Source organism: Bradysia coprophila, unplaced genomic scaffold (genome assembly GCF_014529535.1).
Source record: "Bradysia coprophila strain Holo2 unplaced genomic scaffold, BU_Bcop_v1 contig_94, whole genome shotgun sequence".
NCBI lineage: Eukaryota > Metazoa > Arthropoda > Insecta > Diptera > Sciaridae > Bradysia > Bradysia coprophila.
Window position 1 is genome coordinate 2,571,713 of NW_023504022.1, and position 18,690 is coordinate 2,590,402.

General features: G+C 36.8%; 2 protein-coding genes across 4 annotated transcripts in view; one reads left to right on the top strand and one right to left on the bottom strand.

Moving 5' to 3' along the window:
- The window catches only part of LOC119084866 (proton-coupled amino acid transporter-like protein pathetic), a 29,987-nt gene extending 25,814 nt beyond the window's left edge, over positions 1-4,173 (top strand). For 2 of the 3 annotated variants that reach the window (XM_037195002.1, XM_037195003.1), the window contains exons 3-6: positions 61-873; positions 937-1,080; positions 1,142-1,253; positions 3,414-3,778. In XM_037195002.1, the coding sequence (XP_037050897.1) occupies positions 61-873; positions 937-1,080; positions 1,142-1,253; positions 3,414-3,608 (1,264 nt within the window). In that variant the 3' untranslated portion in view covers positions 3,609-3,778. Of the gene's footprint in view, positions 1-60; positions 874-936; positions 1,081-1,141; positions 1,254-3,413 lie in introns of all 3 variants that reach the window. The other variant, XM_037195001.1, reaches the window with a different exon arrangement.
- Positions 4,174-9,022: 4,849 nt separating this feature from the next.
- LOC119085491 (nucleic acid dioxygenase ALKBH1-like) lies at positions 9,023-10,230 on the bottom strand. Its single transcript, XM_037195907.1, has 4 exons — positions 10,168-10,230; positions 9,550-10,082; positions 9,317-9,495; positions 9,023-9,255 (listed from the first exon to the last, which is right to left on the bottom strand). The coding sequence occupies exons 1-4, from the start codon at positions 10,228-10,230 to the stop codon at positions 9,065-9,067; spliced, it is 966 nt and encodes a 321-aa protein (XP_037051802.1). The 3' UTR covers positions 9,023-9,064.
- Between the last annotated feature and the right edge of the window lie 8,460 nt (positions 10,231-18,690).

The following is an 18,690-nucleotide window of genomic DNA, read 5'->3' on the forward strand; positions in this document are numbered from 1 at the left end:
TAAGTCGACAGGGCATAGAATTGCCAGACAGTTAAAATAACCGCAAAATTCTCTTTATAGAGACGTCGAAACTCTCACGCATCTGCTGAAAGCATCGCTAGGCACAGGCATCCTGGCCATGCCCGTCGCGTTCATGTATTCCGGAATTGTTGTCGGCATTTTTGCCACTGTTTTCACCGCATTTATCTGCACTCACTGCAGCTACATTTTGGTGAAATGTGCACACACTTTGTACAAACGAACCCATACAACTGCGATGACATTCTCCGAAGTGGCTGAAGTTGCATTTACAAACGGACCCAAATGGGGTCGAAAATTTGCCAAATTCTCGAAGCTGTTGATCCTGCAATCACTGTTCTGGACATACTTCGGTACATGCTCCGTGTACACAGTCATTGTGGCGACCAATTTCCAGCAGATCGCCATCCACTACACCGGCAATGACATAAGTCTTCGCGTTGTCATAGCAGCACTACTTTTGCCGCTCATCTTATTGTCGTGGATTCCAAATCTGAAGTATCTGGCGCCGGTATCGATGATCGCCAATGCATTTATGGCCGTCGGTCTCGGTATCACATTCTATTATTTGGTGCAGGATTTGCCACCCGTCACCGAACGACCATTCGTTGCACCAATCAGTACGTGGCCAGCATTTTTCTCTATTACCATATTCGCGATGGAAGCGATTGGCGTTGTGATGCCGTTGGAAAATTCGATGAAAACTCCGCAAAACTTTGTCGGCATCTGCGGCGTTTTGAATAAGGGTATGGGCGGTGTGACGTTGGTTTACATTTTGCTGGGCTTTTTGGGATATTTACGATACGGATCAGAGACACAGGGCAGTATTACGTTGAACTTACCGGTGGAAGAAGTGTAAGTTTACCGATGAAAATGCCATCCACGTGCCACTAACTAACACGCACAATCATCTTACAGGCCTGCACAAATTGTGAAAATTCTAATTGCTCTGGCCGTATTCTGTACGTTCGGTCTTCAGTTCTTTGTGTGCGTAGAAATCGTTTGGAATGGCATTAAGGATCGATTCACCAAACGTCCGACCGTTGTCAACTATGTCATGAGGTGAGAGACCAAAATTGATTTTTTTGGCTGAATTTTTCGTTAATTGCATTCGATTTCACAGAACCGTGCTCGTCACACTTGCTGTACTGATAGCCGTTGCAGTGCCCACAATTTCACCGTTTATTGGACTGATTGGTGCCTTTTGCTTTTCAATTTTGGGTCTCTTAGTTCCGGTAAGTTGATCGCAAAAATGTAACGAACGTTTGGAGGAGAGTGAGAAATTAGGGTTAAGATGCCCGTTGGTTCTCGGCATGTTACGGATACATTTTTTGTTGTGATTAATGCTTAGCGTCCGGATTGCGAAGTATATTGATTGGCATAGTCATCTTTTGGCAAACAATGCAACAAATATTACACATCGTATCTATAGAAGCATTGAAACCCTCGTCACATATGGGTGTGACTCGTCACTTTCATAATTATGTGCAAAGCTTTATACGTCATATCTAATGTGATTTTGAAGCCAACCTGTTCCTACAGTTGCGCAGTCGTTCTTAATAAATAATTAGAAACCTTGTATCCATCAATACATCTACGTTAAAAACACCGTTAAAACTCGCCATGCCTCGTAATCAATTAGGAACTGTGCAAAATCCAGAAATTCAATTTTCGGCTTTCTCATGCCAATCTATTTTATAGTACGAAAGAATCAACCAGGAACTAGCTCTGAGACGGGTGTCGTATTCGTTGAGTCATATTTTTTTCTATGACAAGTCAGTTGGTGTTGTTGACTCAGACTTCAGATTTTTGCATTGAATTGGAGGCATCATCGCCTCGCATTACAGTTAGAGGCTGTGAAATTTCAGCAAGAACTCTCTTCAGCTGTTTTTCAGCTGATCCACACAAACAATCAAAATTGTTTGTTTATACGACTTTATCCACACGCAGTTTAAACAGTTTTGATTGTATGTGTGTATAAGCTGAAGAACAGCTGAAGCAAATTCATGCTGAAATTTCACAGCCTCTGACTGCACTCTAATGATAATGCAGTAAGCTGTTTTCCAACTGTTTACTCCTTGGTTGACGTAATGTCATCATAAAGGTTTTAGAAAAGAGTTTTTAGGAGAGGCCAACACTTGTATATTACTGACGATTGCAGTAATAACTAAGAGCAACTGCCACCGGTCGTGTCACAGTTAAACTAAAATACTAAATTTCTAAAAAAAATTCCGCAGAAATCTTCCACACCAAGTCAAGCAATAGTGGCGCAAAAGCTGTGTGTGTAGTTGAGACAAGCAGACCATGCGAGATAAACTAAATTAGACTCATATGATCAGTATCAAATCATGGATGGACTCAAATCCAAATATTTGTTACGCGCCATATTTTAGCAACTAGTGCTGAAATGGCTTGTTCTGTCAGTCACTAGTACCACAACGAAGCGTAAAAGTTGCAGAGTCATTTTCTTCTCGTAATAGGGGTGTGCGATGGATAAAGGATCGGGACTGGCGTAGTCCACGAAAAATTGTTATCGTCCCTAGATGTCAAAAATCGATTTTAAAAATTTTGAAAATTTCATTTACAACTTGCGACCAATCATAAAAGCTAAAATTTTGAGTTTTCGGCCTCCCACCTAGTTCGACCTCTACAGTCGGAGAAATATAGATTTCGGGTTTTTTAGAGATGTAATCATTTCTCTAATTCTCTCAATTGCCATTTGAAATAACATGCGAAATGAGAGAATACAGAAAAACGATGGAAACGATGATGTCTCTTAAAATCCCGAAATCTATCTTTCTCCGACTGTACCAAAAAACTTCTTTGAGATTTTTGCTGGCTGTATCAGTCCTTTTCTACTAATTGGAGTCCAATGCAACAGAAAAAAATAAAATCCGGAAGAAGTTTGTCGGAAAAGTGTTCTTGGTGAGTCGTCAAAGTTCGCCGACTTTTTAAAATTGAGTGGATCTCGAACTTCAAAATTCGTAAATTCAACAGGAAAATGATTCAATTTTTGCTGAAGTGGTAGTGGGCTTAAATTCTTGGGAATGTTGTAGGCTTATCCAGAACAGAAAAGTTTTTGAAAATCATCTGAGAAACGTTGGGGGAAAATGTCTCAGCTGAGAAAATCGATTTTTTTTTTGAAAACTCGAAATTTTAGCTTCTATGATTAGTCTATGACATCAATTTTTTGTGGACTACGCCAGTCTCGATCCTTTATCCATCCCACACCCCTATTCTCGTAACCGAATTGATGGAATCTTTTTCGATAATCGTGGAGTCTTTGAATCCACCGAACAGAACAGTCCAACCACATATCGTTGACAATCTCACATCTAATCGTGTTATGAGCAGCTCCATTTCTAGTTTTTAATTTATTCTTCGTTTATTTCCAGATTGCCATCGAGTTCGTCACATATTGGGACCAAGGATTCGGCAAATGGAATTGGATGATCTGGAAGAATGTGATCGTCGCCATATTCGGTATATTCGCATTGATATTCGGTTCGAAGAGTGCCATCGAAGAAATCATTAGTATGTACACCAGTAGTCCGATTGTTCCGGCTTTGAATGCAACGGCGTCGAACTAAAACGTTTTATTTTGTTCCATAAAGTAGAAAACAAAAATGATTTCCAATTGAACTGTTGCATTGAATGATAAACCTTCCTACCGGGCATATTAATGATAATTTTAACAAAAGTAAAAAAAAGTGAGAAAGAAAATTTAAGTTAAGAATTTTCGTAGAGAGTAAAAATGAAAGATCTAAACAATGCACCGAGTTTTTATTGTTAAAAATTTTTATTTTTTCCGTTTTTTTTTATGATTTACAATTATTTGTTAGTTTGTAATAGAATTTTTTGTCGTTTTATTTAATTGCTAAAGTTAATGTAAAGCACGAAAACATTTAGATTTGTAAACAACACGTTTAAGCTTAGGGTCCATTTGTTTGTTGATTCATATGAAAGAATGGTCCAAAAAAATTGCAAAAACATTTTTTAAGCTAAAAAGTAAGTTAGAATTATTTTTGTTATTGTTATACGCAATAAACAACAAAAAAACAAAATGAAAAAAAATTTACGCAAATTTCTTATTGAAATACTGCGCCCGCTTGTATGTACATTTCTTCCTAATAAAACTTAATTCTAAACAAAAAATCATCAGATTTTCTTTGCGAATCGATATATATGAGCTAAGCATCTTCCGATACCCATAGTTCATCGTAGATGCTTCCAATCCCCACAAGTTTCTACTTGCCCTGAAAGTACGTGAAATTACCTTTCTAATGACACCCCAAACGACCATGGATACTTCAGTACCTTGAGCCAAATGAAACGTGCGTGCTTTCAGTTGAAAATGTCAACTGCTCATATATAATTACTGGGGAAATATAAAAAACTCCTTTATTGATTCCACTGGTGAACTTTTAATTTATTAATAAAATTAAAAATTATTTTTAAGTCGAATGCATTTCGAAAGATCTATCTTTCATCATCAGCAACACACAACTAAATCAAAACCCAATAATCAAAGTGATTGTAAAGTTCAAGTTCAAGTTCAAATTATACATACGTATCCTATCATTACTTTATACAATTGAATAGATACGACGATACGTTGCCATTATCAATGTTCATCAGATTAACATTCGGTTTGATTTTTACATGTCTATGGATGTAGTAACTTTCGTATGCATCTAAACGCATAGGGTTCATTACCACCTTTAGCAATTTTAATTCTTCTTTTTCAAACGCTTCATCAACTTTTTTGAAATTCAAATGTAAATTCGTTAATGCGTGTTCGGCTACTGATGATTTCTCTGGTTTGTTATTTTTGATGCTCGAAAGATGTTCTTTGTACCGTATCTGCAATTGTCTTCTTGTTTGGCCGTAGTAAATCGATTGACAACAACTACAGGTGATTTGGTAAATGCCAGATTTTTCCAATTTTTTCGGTTTGTCTTTAGTACTTCCGAGAAAATTGGAAAGTTTACTTTGGGTCCGGTAAACAATTTGTAACTTCTGTTTCCGAAATATCGATTTGAGTTTGTTTGTTATTCTGGGAGCGTAAGTCAAACAAACCCTGTACGGCATTTCTTCTTTCTGTTGTGTGAAAAACGTTGACAGTTCATTTTTCCGAATCTTATCAGAATGGTGTTTGATAATTTTGTCAATGTCTGTCGAATCGTAACCATTCACCTTAGCAGCTTGTTGAATGTAATCGTACTCTCTCTTGTAATGGACGATTGAGAGAGGCAATTTACACAGTCGATGAGCCATTGAATGAAAAGCAGCCATTTTTTGTTGAATGGGACAATGTGACGTCGATGGTATAAAACGTTGCGTACTCGTTGGTTTATGATAAACTGCCAATTCAACTCTGTTTTTCTTCCGTATCAATAACAAATCCAAAAATGCAAGCTGGCCATCCTCCTCTGGTACGACAGTAAAGTTGATTGATGGAAATTGTGAATTCAACATTTGTAGTGTTCGTTCCAATTCAGATTTTTTGATTACAGCTACCACGTCATCAACGTACCGATACCACCACCTAGGTAACAGATTTCTTTCTTTCAAATTTTTTTCCATTTTTGATAAGAATAAATCCGCAATTAAAGGTGAGATCGGGTTTCCCATGCTTGTACCGAAGCACAACTTATAAAATTTCTCGCGAAATTTAAAGTAACTGTCCGTCATACAAAGGTTCGCTATGGAAAGGAAAGCTTCTTTCTGTTTCAACTCCACCTCATTTTGTGTAAGCCATTCGTCCATTGCCAATAATGCTTCGTCCACCGGTACACTTGGGGTAGGGTAATCTCGCACACCACACAAATTCATGGTGTGCGAGATTCACATCTAAGTGGTGAATCTCGCACAGTCATGACTTTTCGTTACATGTCGTAAAAGGACGCATACTATGATCGCGTGTGCGAGATTCCCCGACACCGTACACTTGGAAATAGTGATTCTACATCAAACGATACAAGTATTTCATCGTCATCCAGTACCAGGTTTTTGATCTTTTCTACCATCTCAAATGAGTTTTTAATCGAAGAACCGTCCAATTTCGGTAAATGTTTCAGTTGTTTGATTAACCATTTACCCAATTTGTAGTTTGGTGAATTGATGTTCGACACGATCGGTCGCATTTTGAGAGGACCAGTTTTGTGGATTTTAGGATGGCCATGTAATCTCGGGACCATTGGATTTGAGACTTTCAGATCATATTTTAATTTTACCACTGTTTTTCCATTCTCATCTCTGAAAACATCTTGAATATGATCAATGACCGCCTTTGCATTGTCCACCATTTTTTTCAATGGATTTCTTGTCACCGAAATATAATTACCAGATGTTATATGTTCTAACATTCTCTCATCGTAATCGTTTTTGTCCATGATTACTACAGCATTTCTTACTACAAACTTTTGATTGGGTTTTGGATCTCTTCCATTTCTTTGTATGTGTGTGGATTGATGAAACGTTTGCTGGTGTTCGACGCTTTCAGTGTATGTTTAGTAGCAGAACGAATGTGATGTTTCACACTTTCAGATTTGAATTTTAGCGCAGTTTCGATGTCAACAACCACATCTACAACAGGATCGCACAATGGTTTCACGTTAAATTTCTTGTTAAGTTTATATTATTTATGCTCATATCTCATCGCAGATGCGTCTAAACTATCATGAAACTCTATTTTCCCCGGAAGTACGTGAAATTAACTATCTAATGACACCCCGCACGATCTTAAACGTTTAGTATATCTGGAGAAATTTCAGTCTGACAAGTAAGTGCTTTAGATTTTTGATCACCACCCACAAGCCATACACGCTTCGAAGAATTCCTTTGAAAGTGGTTTTGGCTTCTAGTGTCGACCGTTGAAGGCACATATAAGAAAGTCCAATGGGCCCGATTTCGGTTTTTGAAAAGAATCACTCTGTTCGTTCCAGTATATTTACCACAATTAAAGTCACGGTTGTAGCTTTCTCTTGGACTAGGTTTTTTGAATCGGACACATCATTTTTGTTTCCGGACGTTTATGGTGCTATCGATAGGGAATTTCAAGGTGATCATTTCGTAGAAGAAGTTTTTTTTTTAAACGACCTCTGAGCGACTCTGAGAAAATTTGAAAATTTCAAAATCATGACTTTTTCAGAAAATTTTAGCCCGAATTGAAACGACCCGGCCGGTTTTGCTCTAATGGTAGTTTGTAGAGAATTGACAGACGATTCTAATAAAAGTATCGTCGGGTCGAAAGGTTGTAGCTGTGAGTCAGGGTGAGGCATCAAAGTCCAGTTTTATGGTTTTGTCAATGAGCATCCCAACCGATTTTTCATTTTATTGGCTTAACATGAAGGCTAGCACATCCCATTTAACATATCAAAAAATTGTCCAATATGGATAATATATCTCGGTCCAATATGAAAAATACTATTCGTACCACGGACTAAAAGTCTTTTTTAGCGCATTCGATACCAGACCTCGCCTTCGGCTCTGTCTGGAAACTTTTCACACGCTAAAAAAGACTTTTAGTCCTAGGTACGAAATGTACTATTCTAACGAAAGCATTTCACAAAAGTCATGTGGATTTTGACAGTATCTGTTGGCAGAATGAACCAACACTAACATTTTACAGAATTTTATTTCAAATCAATTTAATTACTAAAAACAATTGTTTTATTGAGATCTAAGAAATGATCATATGTTTAGTATTTCGTTCCAAAGATCGTTTTTTCCGTACAATGGAACGATTTTTCTTAAATGTGTAACTTAAAAATAAAAAATAAATAAATAAAAATTATTTCCTTCGTAATTTTGGGTGACGTACGACGTATGCATTATCTTTTTTTTGCTGGTTTACTGGTGGCTTTACTTTTCATCACAAGTGACGAAAAGTAACTACATTTCATCACTAATATGCAGCCAAGTAAATATAATCTGCTGAACCGTTAGCATCGTTTTAAAAATGTCAACTCAACCGAGCCGAATTGCTTGCACAGATGCACTAACTTAATTACTCAAAAAAAAAAAAACAGATTTTCACCAAAACTGTGCGAATTAATACAAAAGTAACGCGATACTGAATTTTTCTATTTACACAATGACTGCGAATGATTACTTGAAAAGCCGGGTTTCTGTGATTTAAGTAATTGAAAAATGTACAAATTTTGTTGTAAAAAAATTTGTCGTGAGTTTGCATTTCGAAAGTTCACTTTTCGCAGCTGAGGCCTATCTCTAAATTTTTCTTTGATTTCAAATAAAAAATTTTCTACTGAGGCCTTTCTGTTGATTTTTTTTTTCGATTTCCAGATCGAAAAAAAATGAAGAGAAAGGCCTCAGAAAGAAATTTTTTATTTGAAATCAAAGAAAAATTTAGAGATAGACCTCAGTGGAAATCGAAAAAAATTAACAGAAAGGCCTCAGAAGAAAAATTTTGATTGTAAAATAAAGAAAAAATTGAGAGAAAGGCTTTTAAGAAACTTTTGATTGGAAATAGAAGAAAGAATTAACGGAGAAAGATTTCGATTGGAATGGGCTTCATATGTTTGAACAACAAATGGTTGAAATTCAAAAAAGCCCTACCGGGACTTCGCCCGACTAAAGCAAAAGGCCCTTCAAGAATCGCCCGAACGGCCAGTATGGCCCGAGATCACTTACACTCAATTGGTCAACACATACACTCCTTGCACAAGTGTTTTGCATAATGTGCAACACGTTTTGGAGTGTGAATTTTCACTCGACGTATAAATTCAGTTTTTTATGTTTGTATAATATCACTGCGCGGACCAACATAAGAGACTTTTCGACCGTTAAAAAATCGGTTTTTGTGCCTGTTCTTGGAATGCGTTGAATTTATACGCCGATTGACTAGTGAAGGAGGTAGATTAGTGGAACCAATTTTTTTATTTTTTTATTTCCTTGAAACAAAATCCGTGCGACCATTTCCAAGGTAAAAAGAAAACTAATGGAAAATGCATTGGGATTGATGAACTGATTCAATCATTTCCGTTTGGTAGAAACATTTATAATTCGTCCATAATCAACGTGATCACAATGAATGTTCTCCTTTCCGGAGCACTTGTCTTACATTCACATTAATCCTACAATTTTCCACGTACTCGTTAAATGGTTCCCAGTAGAATCGGTCGTCGACATCATTCCACAAGTCTTTGACCATGTACCCAGCTTCGTTATCGATTTTCCGTTTCTTTGGCATTTCATTCCGGTCATCATCGTCGCCTTTGTTTAATAAGAAATTTCGGTTAAACATAAAATTTCAACCTAACGTCGATGTACGAACCTATTTCGATTGTGTTGTTCCATACAGAGTCGTCCGATTTGACCACTCGAGGCACAGCATGATAACAGAGTCTGCTCTCCTTCGACATAATCACTATATCGCCACTGTGTAGAAACATTGCTGTGGGTTTGATGTCCTTGGTGGTCCCACCAATCAGAAAGATAGCTGACTGTCCGAAACTGCGTGTAAAGCAAAGGTCAGATACGAAGTGGCAATACGAAACCTGGTTTTACCTGAATGAAAACAGTGGCGCATCGAAATTCCGTTCAGAATGATCCGTATGACCTGCCAGCGTCGTACCGATGGGATAAAAATTGACGATCGCAGCTTCAGCTGAATATTCACCAAAGTCTAACGTGCGAGCAATGTAAGCGCTCAGAGTGCCCAGATCGACTGGAAATGGATGTTTCATCTCCTCCGAATAGACCTTCGTGTCCCATTGATGGTGGTAGCCCAGCGTACACCAGCGCAAAGCACTTCGGAGACTCTCTTTATCGCTTTTCGTCCGGCTGCTGACCATTTCCGTCCACCAATCGTCGATTGCCGCTGGTGAAATGGATTTGGAACGAAGATTGTTTGCGTGCGGCGATTTCGGATAGTCACGTAGACATCTGGCAATCCAGTACCGTTGCCCGTGTGGCGTGAATGGATTTTTTATGAAAATTAAACCGGACGAGAACTGGTAGATGTGCCAATGTGTCGGATCTGTAAGGCCCAGATGTTTGAACTCTTCACCGGTCTTGATGGTCGTTCGTCGCGTGAAAAGCTATAAAATTCGATGAAAATTTCAGACTTTTCTTCTTTAATTTGCTAGTTTGACTCATATTGTCATTGTTTTCGCTGAAATTTACAACTGACTCGAAACTGGGTGGTGGGCACTTTGATTTATAATACTTGAAACTATCGGTGAACATCTCCACTTCCACTATTTACATCGAAAAGAAAAACAACGTAAAGTTAGCCAACGACAGCAGTGTTGCCAGTAATAGGAAAATCGCCGCATTTCGCGGAATTTACTCGTTTCACACGAAAGGTTCAATGAACGGACTACGCTGATTGAATTAATCGTTTTATGCTTGCTAAGGGAGTTAAAAGTAGATTCAAAGGTCGACTGACATTTGTTCTAATTACTAGTGGTAAATCGTTGATTTTCGAAATGTGCAAATGCGTAACCGTCAATACTATGACTGGATAAACCGAATGGCAATTCGTTTGCCAATTATATCGGTCATGTTTTTGCCTTACCTCAGCTAACCTCAAATCTATTACATAATTTGGTGTCCCAATAAACCCACGAAGAATAAATTTTCCGCTTGATTTTCCAGGTTTCTTGAAAGTGTTGAAGAAATATAGCGTCGTCGTCATATTTCCCACATTCACAGCGTCAACAATTTACGTTGACTAATCACATACCAAACAGTGGAAAGCGTCCAAGCTTCAACAACAATCAAACAGCGATGGAGTCAAGAAACGTTATTGAAAATGAGGCTTCTTTGGGTTGGATTTCAGAAATGATCGAAAACTTAGATTTTGTTCAAGTTATTGCTTACCCGCCGTTGGTAAAATTAACAAGCTCTAAAAATTTAAAGTGCCGAGGTTAATTCAACATGAATTTCAGAATCTTTGTACTGACGTCACTTTGGATAAATTGATCAGCGAGGCAGAGAAATTTCCTAAAAAAAAGGACCGCATACTCTTATTTTCAATTCGGCTGGGGGACGAATTTCAATTGTCGAAGTATTTGCGTGCGCGCGCGCGCGTAAATCTAGCCACATCGCCAGATTTGTCAAAGTCGTTCAAACTAATGTACATCAATGAGGCTATCGCCGTCTGCGATCATGCCGATTATAAGAAAATACTCCTTGAGTTCGAAGGAGGCGATACAACCGAAACCGAACGCCGAATTGCTGGATCGTTGATGCGTAAATTAGTTAATTCTATCCCAGTCTCCATCATAAAATTCGTTTCTAATTTTTCAGCCAAAAAATCTGTAGCCGTCGAAAAGGCAATTGGGTTTTTGCCTTCTTTTGCGGCTGTCTTGACTGGTACCGCTCCTCCCAATTTGAATCAAGGACCATACGTTACAGGTAACTCAATTTACTCAATTTTTGTCGGTTAGATTGTCGGTGTTGGTTAGTTTCCTAAGTGTTCTCGTGAAAGTTATTTTTTTGTTATTTTTTGTCTGTCTTTTTCTTTTCTTTTCCGTTTTTTTTTATTTTTTTTTTTATAGGTCTCCTAGTCAATTGGATAAGAAAAACGTGAAATTTTTTTTTTCTTGAATTCAATGAACGAATCGGAACTTTTTACAATAAATTTTATTATTTTTTCAATTTTCATTTTTCGTTCGTGATCACCTTAGATAGATAGAATAAGTGGATGGAAAATAACCTGCACCTAAGCCGGTCAAGTTGGCGTTCGGTCGAAATAACTAATTTTTTATAACTAACTACAAAAATAACTAATGACAAAAATAACTATAGGCCATTTAAACTAATGTATCAAAATAACTAATAACAAAATAACTATATTCGAGCATACCGACAGTATTCGATAGTATATCGACTATATTCGAGAGAAAATCGACTATGTTCGAGTATACCGACAGTATTCGATAGTATATCGACTATATTCGAGCATACCTACTATATTCGAAATAATATCGACTATATTCGAAGGAATATCGACTATATTCGAGAATATCGACTATATTCGATAGAATATCGACTATATTCGATAGAATATCGACTATGTTCGAGTATACCGACAGTATTCGATAGTATATCGACTATATTCGAGAGAATAGCGACTATATTCGAGAATATCGACTATATTCGAGAATATCGACTATATTCGAGAGAATACTATATTCGAGAATATCGACTATATTCGAGAGAATATCGACTATTTTCGATGGAATATCGACTATTTTCGATGGAATATCGACTATATTGGCTGGAATATCGACTATATTCGATAGAATATCGACTATATTCGATAAATTATCGACTATATTCGATAGAATATCGACTATATTCGATAGTATATCGACTATATTCGATAGAATATCGACTATATTCGATAGAATATCGACTATATTCGATAGAATATCGACTATGTTCGAGTATACCGACAGTATTCGATAGTATATAGACTATATTCGAGAGAATAGCGACTATATTCGAGAATATCGACTATGTTCGATAGAATATCGACTATATTCGAGAATATCGACTATATTCGAGAGAATATCGACTATATTCGAGAGAATATCGACTATATTCGAAGGAATATCGACTATATTCGAAGGAATATCGACTATATTCGAGAATATCGACTATATTCGATAGAATATCGACTATGTTCGAGTATGCCGACAGTATTCGATAGTATATCGACTATATTCGAGAGAATAGCGACTATATTCGAGAATATCGACTATATTCGAGAGAATACTATATTCGAGAATATCGACTATATTCGAGAGAATATCGACTATTTTCGATGGATTATCGACTATTTTCGATGGAATATCGACTATATTGGCTGGAATATCGACTATATTCGATAGAATATCGACTATGTTCGAGTATACCGACAGTATTCGATAGAATATCGACTATATTCAATAGAATATCGACTATATTCGATATAATATCGACTATGTTCGAGTATACCGACAGTATTCGATAGTATATAGACTATATTCGAGAGAATAGCGACTATATTCGAGAATATCGACTATATTCGAGAATACCGACTATATTCGAGAGAATATCGACTATATTCGATAGAATATCGACTATATTCGAGAATATCGACTATATTCGAGAGATTATCAACTATGTTCGAGTATACCGACAGTATTCGAAAATATTCCGACTATATTCGATAGTATATCGACTATATTTGAGTATACTTACCGTTTTCGATGTTATATCGACTATTCGAGAGCATACCGACTATATTCGAGTATACTGTCAGTATTCGAGATTATATCGACTATATTCGAGAGAATATAGGCTATACTCGACTAAACCGACAGTATTCGAGTATATAGAGTATATTAGGGCGTATCGAAATCGACTGTGATTGGAAGATACAAAAGTTGTGACTAGAACGTAACCAGAATTCACTGTATACTAATAGGTACAACATCACAAATGTAAATACTATTATTATTTTTAGGGAATAGTTAGCGCCGCAGGCCGTGAAGAACATGGAAAAATAAAAAAGCGGGGTCGAGGGGCGGCAGCCCCCGCAAAGGGGGGTCAAGGGGGGAGTATCCCCCCTTGAATGTTCGGGAGATTGTTATCATGTGTTATCATAAAATTCATATTATTTTTGTAAGAGAGTAATTTGTGTATTTAGTAATTTCTGACTCCAATTATTTGTGCTCTAGTCAGAAAGGTGTTAGTTATTTTTGTCATTAGTTATTTTTGTCGTTAGTTATAAAAAATTAGTTTTTTCGACACCAAGCGTTCGGTCGAAATAACTAATTTTTTATAACTAACTACAAAAATAACTAATGACAAAAATAACTATAGGCCATTTAAACTAATGTATCAAAATAACTAATAACAAAATAACTATATTCGAGCATACCGACAGTATTCGATAGTATATCGACTATATTCGAGAGAAAATCGACTATGTTCGAGTATACCGACAGTATTCGATAGTATATCGACTATATTCGAGCATACCTACTATATTCGAAATAATATCGACTATATTCGAAGGAATATCGACTATATTCGAGAATATCGACTATATTCGATAGAATATCGACTATATTCGATAGAATATCGACTATGTTCGAGTATACCGACAGTATTCGATAGTATATCGACTATATTCGAGAGAATAGCGACTATATTCGAGAATATCGACTATATTCGAGAATATCGACTATATTCGAGAGAATACTATATTCGAGAATATCGACTATATTCGAGAGAATATCGACTATTTTCGATGGAATATCGACTATTTTCGATGGAATATCGACTATATTGGCTGGAATATCGACTATATTCGATAGAATATCGACTATATTCGATAAATTATCGACTATATTCGATAGAATATCGACTATATTCGATAGTATATCGACTATATTCGATAGAATATCGACTATATTCGATAGAATATCGACTATATTCGATAGAATATCGACTATGTTCGAGTATACCGACAGTATTCGATAGTATATAGACTATATTCGAGAGAATAGCGACTATATTCGAGAATATCGACTATGTTCGATAGAATATCGACTATATTCGAGAATATCGACTATATTCGAGAGAATATCGACTATATTCGAGAGAATATCGACTATATTCGAAGGAATATCGACTATATTCGAAGGAATATCGACTATATTCGAGAATATCGACTATATTCGATAGAATATCGACTATGTTCGAGTATGCCGACAGTATTCGATAGTATATCGACTATATTCGAGAGAATAGCGACTATATTCGAGAATATCGACTATATTCGAGAGAATACTATATTCGAGAATATCGACTATATTCGAGAGAATATCGACTATTTTCGATGGATTATCGACTATTTTCGATGGAATATCGACTATATTGGCTGGAATATCGACTATATTCGATAGAATATCGACTATGTTCGAGTATACCGACAGTATTCGATAGAATATCGACTATATTCAATAGAATATCGACTATATTCGATATAATATCGACTATGTTCGAGTATACCGACAGTATTCGATAGTATATAGACTATATTCGAGAGAATAGCGACTATATTCGAGAATATCGACTATATTCGAGAATACCGACTATATTCGAGAGAATATCGACTATATTCGATAGAATATCGACTATATTCGAGAATATCGACTATATTCGAGAGATTATCAACTATGTTCGAGTATACCGACAGTATTCGAAAATATTCCGACTATATTCGATAGTATATCGACTATATTTGAGTATACTTACCGTTTTCGATGTTATATCGACTATTCGAGAGCATACCGACTATATTCGAGTATACTGTCAGTATTCGAGATTATATCGACTATATTCGAGAGAATATAGGCTATACTCGACTAAACCGACAGTATTCGAGTATATAGAGTATATTAGGGCGTATCGAAATCGACTGTGATTGGAAGATACAAAAGTTGTGACTAGAACGTAACCAGAATTCACTGTATACTAATAGGTACAACATCACAAATGTAAATACTATTATTATTTTTAGGGAATAGTTAGCGCCGCAGGCCGTGAAGAACATGGAAAAATAAAAAAGCGGGGTCGAGGGGCGGCAGCCCCCGCAAAGGGGGGTCAAGGGGGGAGTATCCCCCCTTGAATGTTCGGGAGATTGTTATCATGTGTTATCATAAAATTCATATTATTTTTGTAAGAGAGTAATTTGTGTATTTAGTAATTTCTGACTCCAATTATTTGTGCTCTAGTCAGAAAGGTGTTAGTTATTTTTGTCATTAGTTATTTTTGTCGTTAGTTATAAAAAATTAGTTTTTTCGACACCAAGCCTATAAAAAATTAGTTTTTTCGACACCAAGCCGGTCAAGTTATTGCAGAGTTCCCACTCCTCCTAAAACTCCTAAAATTCATAAAATGGTCCGAATCCTCCTAAAATCCTCCTAAAACTCCTAAAATGAGACCCAAACTGAGATAATTTCAACAGCTTGTGGGTGATTATTAGGTACGTCTTCCTTTGGCTCGTGCATTGACTCAAAGGAATTTGTATTCCGATAAACTAAGGTGCACCTAAAGCAAAAATGGAGTGATTTTTTACTTCTCGAATTCTTTGCATGTTCTCGAAAGAGTACTTTATGGTGATTAAAAATTCCACACATTTGGATTTTTTGAGGTCATATTTTTTTGAAAATCGTATTTTTAGGCACGTGAACACAAAATTAGCATTTTCTACCACACGATACTATATGGAAACGTACTCTAAACTTATTTCATAAGGGTGTAAAGAATTGAGAGATCGCTTCCAGACTTTATCGTCTTGAAATGACACCCTTGCAAAAAAAAAATCGTCGTGCGTTTCCACATAGTATCGTGTGGTAGAAAATGCCAATTTTGTGTTCACATGCCTAAAAATACGACTTTCAACTCAGTGAACATTACCATCAATTCTGAAAAAATATGACCTTAAAAAATCCAAATGTGTGGTACTTTTAATCACCATAGGGTGCTGAGCGGTACTGAGTAATGGATTAAGTTGCTTCAAATATATTGTCGAAAGCGTCTAAATGCTGTTTAGAAGATCACAAGTTTCATAACCATCCGAAAAATTCGAAGTTCAAAAATTGGAAAATAAGATTTTAGCAAAATTTCTCTACAAAATTTTATATACAACCGAATCGTTTTTCTTATTGGGATCGAAACAGAGCGAAAACTATGTATTTTAGCGAGAGTTTCTCTAAATACTTGGAAAAAGTGCAAGTATGGGAGTAGACATTTGTAAGTAAAAATTCATCAAAATAGCTCTGCTCATTCATTTATTGAACATCTCCGCAGTTGGTAAAATGGTGATTTTTATCCGAATTTTTTGGCCGTCATAAACGATCGTCCCGGGCGAGAGTGGGCTCGTTGGAAAGCTGAGTTCAAGTAGTTTCGGGTCATGCCTAGTTTAATTTAATTCATTGATATATGATTGCAAAAATCTGCAAGAAAAATTTTCAAAATCTGTGTGAACTTTAGACAGGTCTGGGCTGGTACTGATGACGCTTAATGGGAACCTAACATGCTAGTCGTAACATACATTGTCTAAGCTTTCCATTGATACCCCATTTGCAGTGCTGGTGATTGCTGGCGAGTTTTACGAGTAGCGGTTGTGCTAACATAAAATTCTGTTATGTCGGCAATCACCAGCACTACAAATGAGGTATCAATGGAAAGCTTAGACAATGTATGTTACGACTAGCATGTTAGGTTCCCATTAAGCGTCATCAGTACCAGCCCAGACCTGTCTAAAGTTCACACAGATTTTGAAAATTTTTCTTGCAGATTTTTGCAATCATATATCAATGAATTAAATTAAACTAGGCATGACCCGAAACTACTTGAACTCAGCTTTCCAACGAGCCCACTCTCGACCGGGACGATCGTTTATGACGGCCAAAAAATTCGGATAAAAATCACCATTTTACCAACTGCGGAGATGTTCAACCAGCAACCAGGTGTGGCTAGAGACCGTGTGAGGCCTGTTTTAAGGTCTACTGGCAAAGACCTTTCAAACCATGTATATATCAATCCCAGGCGAAATGGGTCCGATTTTGGTAGGCGGCTTTTCAAAAGAATCCCTCTAAATGTTGAGCAAGAAAAATAAGAAACGATTAGCATTTCGTGTATCGACACATTGTATTAATTTGAGGGCTCCTTGGATCGTGAGCTCGGAACTAAAAAGAATTAAATGTTTTTTGTTAAATCAAATACGAAGGACTTGCAATTTAACGTGGTTATTATTTAAATCCATCAAAACTTCGGATGATGTAATTTAGTGTGTAGAAAACGTAGTTTTAAAGTTGAAATTATTCTGAATTAATTTTACTTTTATTTGATAAATTAACGAAACGCACACAAATGACAACGAGTAAACACAAAAACACGTATACTCATTTGAAAACATGTCAGCGATTTGGAAAGCTCCTAAAATTCTCATAAATTACGCACCAGAAAACCTCCTAAAATCCTAATTTTAGGAGGCGTCTAAAGTCGTGGGAACTCTGTTATTGCAACGTAAACCGTCCGTAAACCATGATGCCTTATCACTTAAACTCAAGGCAGAATTTGACCTGTGTTCACGCTCCGGGATATTGACCCTGAATGATCTCTTGAATCTGTAAGTTGGCGTGATTAAGTCACAGGGCATGTTCAGTTCTGGAGATTGATTTATCATTGTTTTCCACAGTTTTGAGTGACCGAAATTTGAATCACTGTTAAGAAGGGAGGATTGTTTGAGTCGTAGAAGAGACGCGCGGGCAACAGATTCTATGTGGATGTGTAATGGTTCAAGGTTCAGTAGCGCTTCGAGCGCTGCGGTTGGAGTTGTCTTCATAGCAGAAGTGATACCTACGAGAGCTAGCCTTTGTAGTTTGCTCAGTTGAGTTTGTACAGTCTTAAGCTGACACCTTGGCCACCAAATAACGGCGGCATAGCAGAGCCTGGGTCTGACAATTGAAGTGTAGATCCAGTGAAGAACCTTAGGGCTGAGTCCCCAGTCGTTACCGAAAAGTCTACGACATTGCCACAGCGAAGCCGTGGCTCGTTGGATAACGTAATTCGTGTGGATAATCCAGTTAAGCTTTGAATCTAGTAAAACTCCCAAGAATTTCACGTATTCCGACAATT

What these genes read in the sequence shown, in the direction of transcription:
- LOC119085491 (XM_037195907.1), bottom strand. Translation starts at nt 10,230, where the DNA reads ATGTTCACCGATAGTTTCAAGTATTATAAATCAAAGTGCCCACCACCC. An exon ending in CACCCAGTTTCGAGTCAGTT is followed by an intron (nt 10,083 to 10,167) that starts GTAAATTTCAGC and finishes CGAATTTTATAG; the next exon opens with CTTTTCACGCGACGAACGAC. An exon ending in GAACAACACAATCGAAATAG is followed by an intron (nt 9,256 to 9,316) that starts GTTCGTACATCG and finishes TATTAAACAAAG; the next exon opens with GCGACGATGATGACCGGAAT.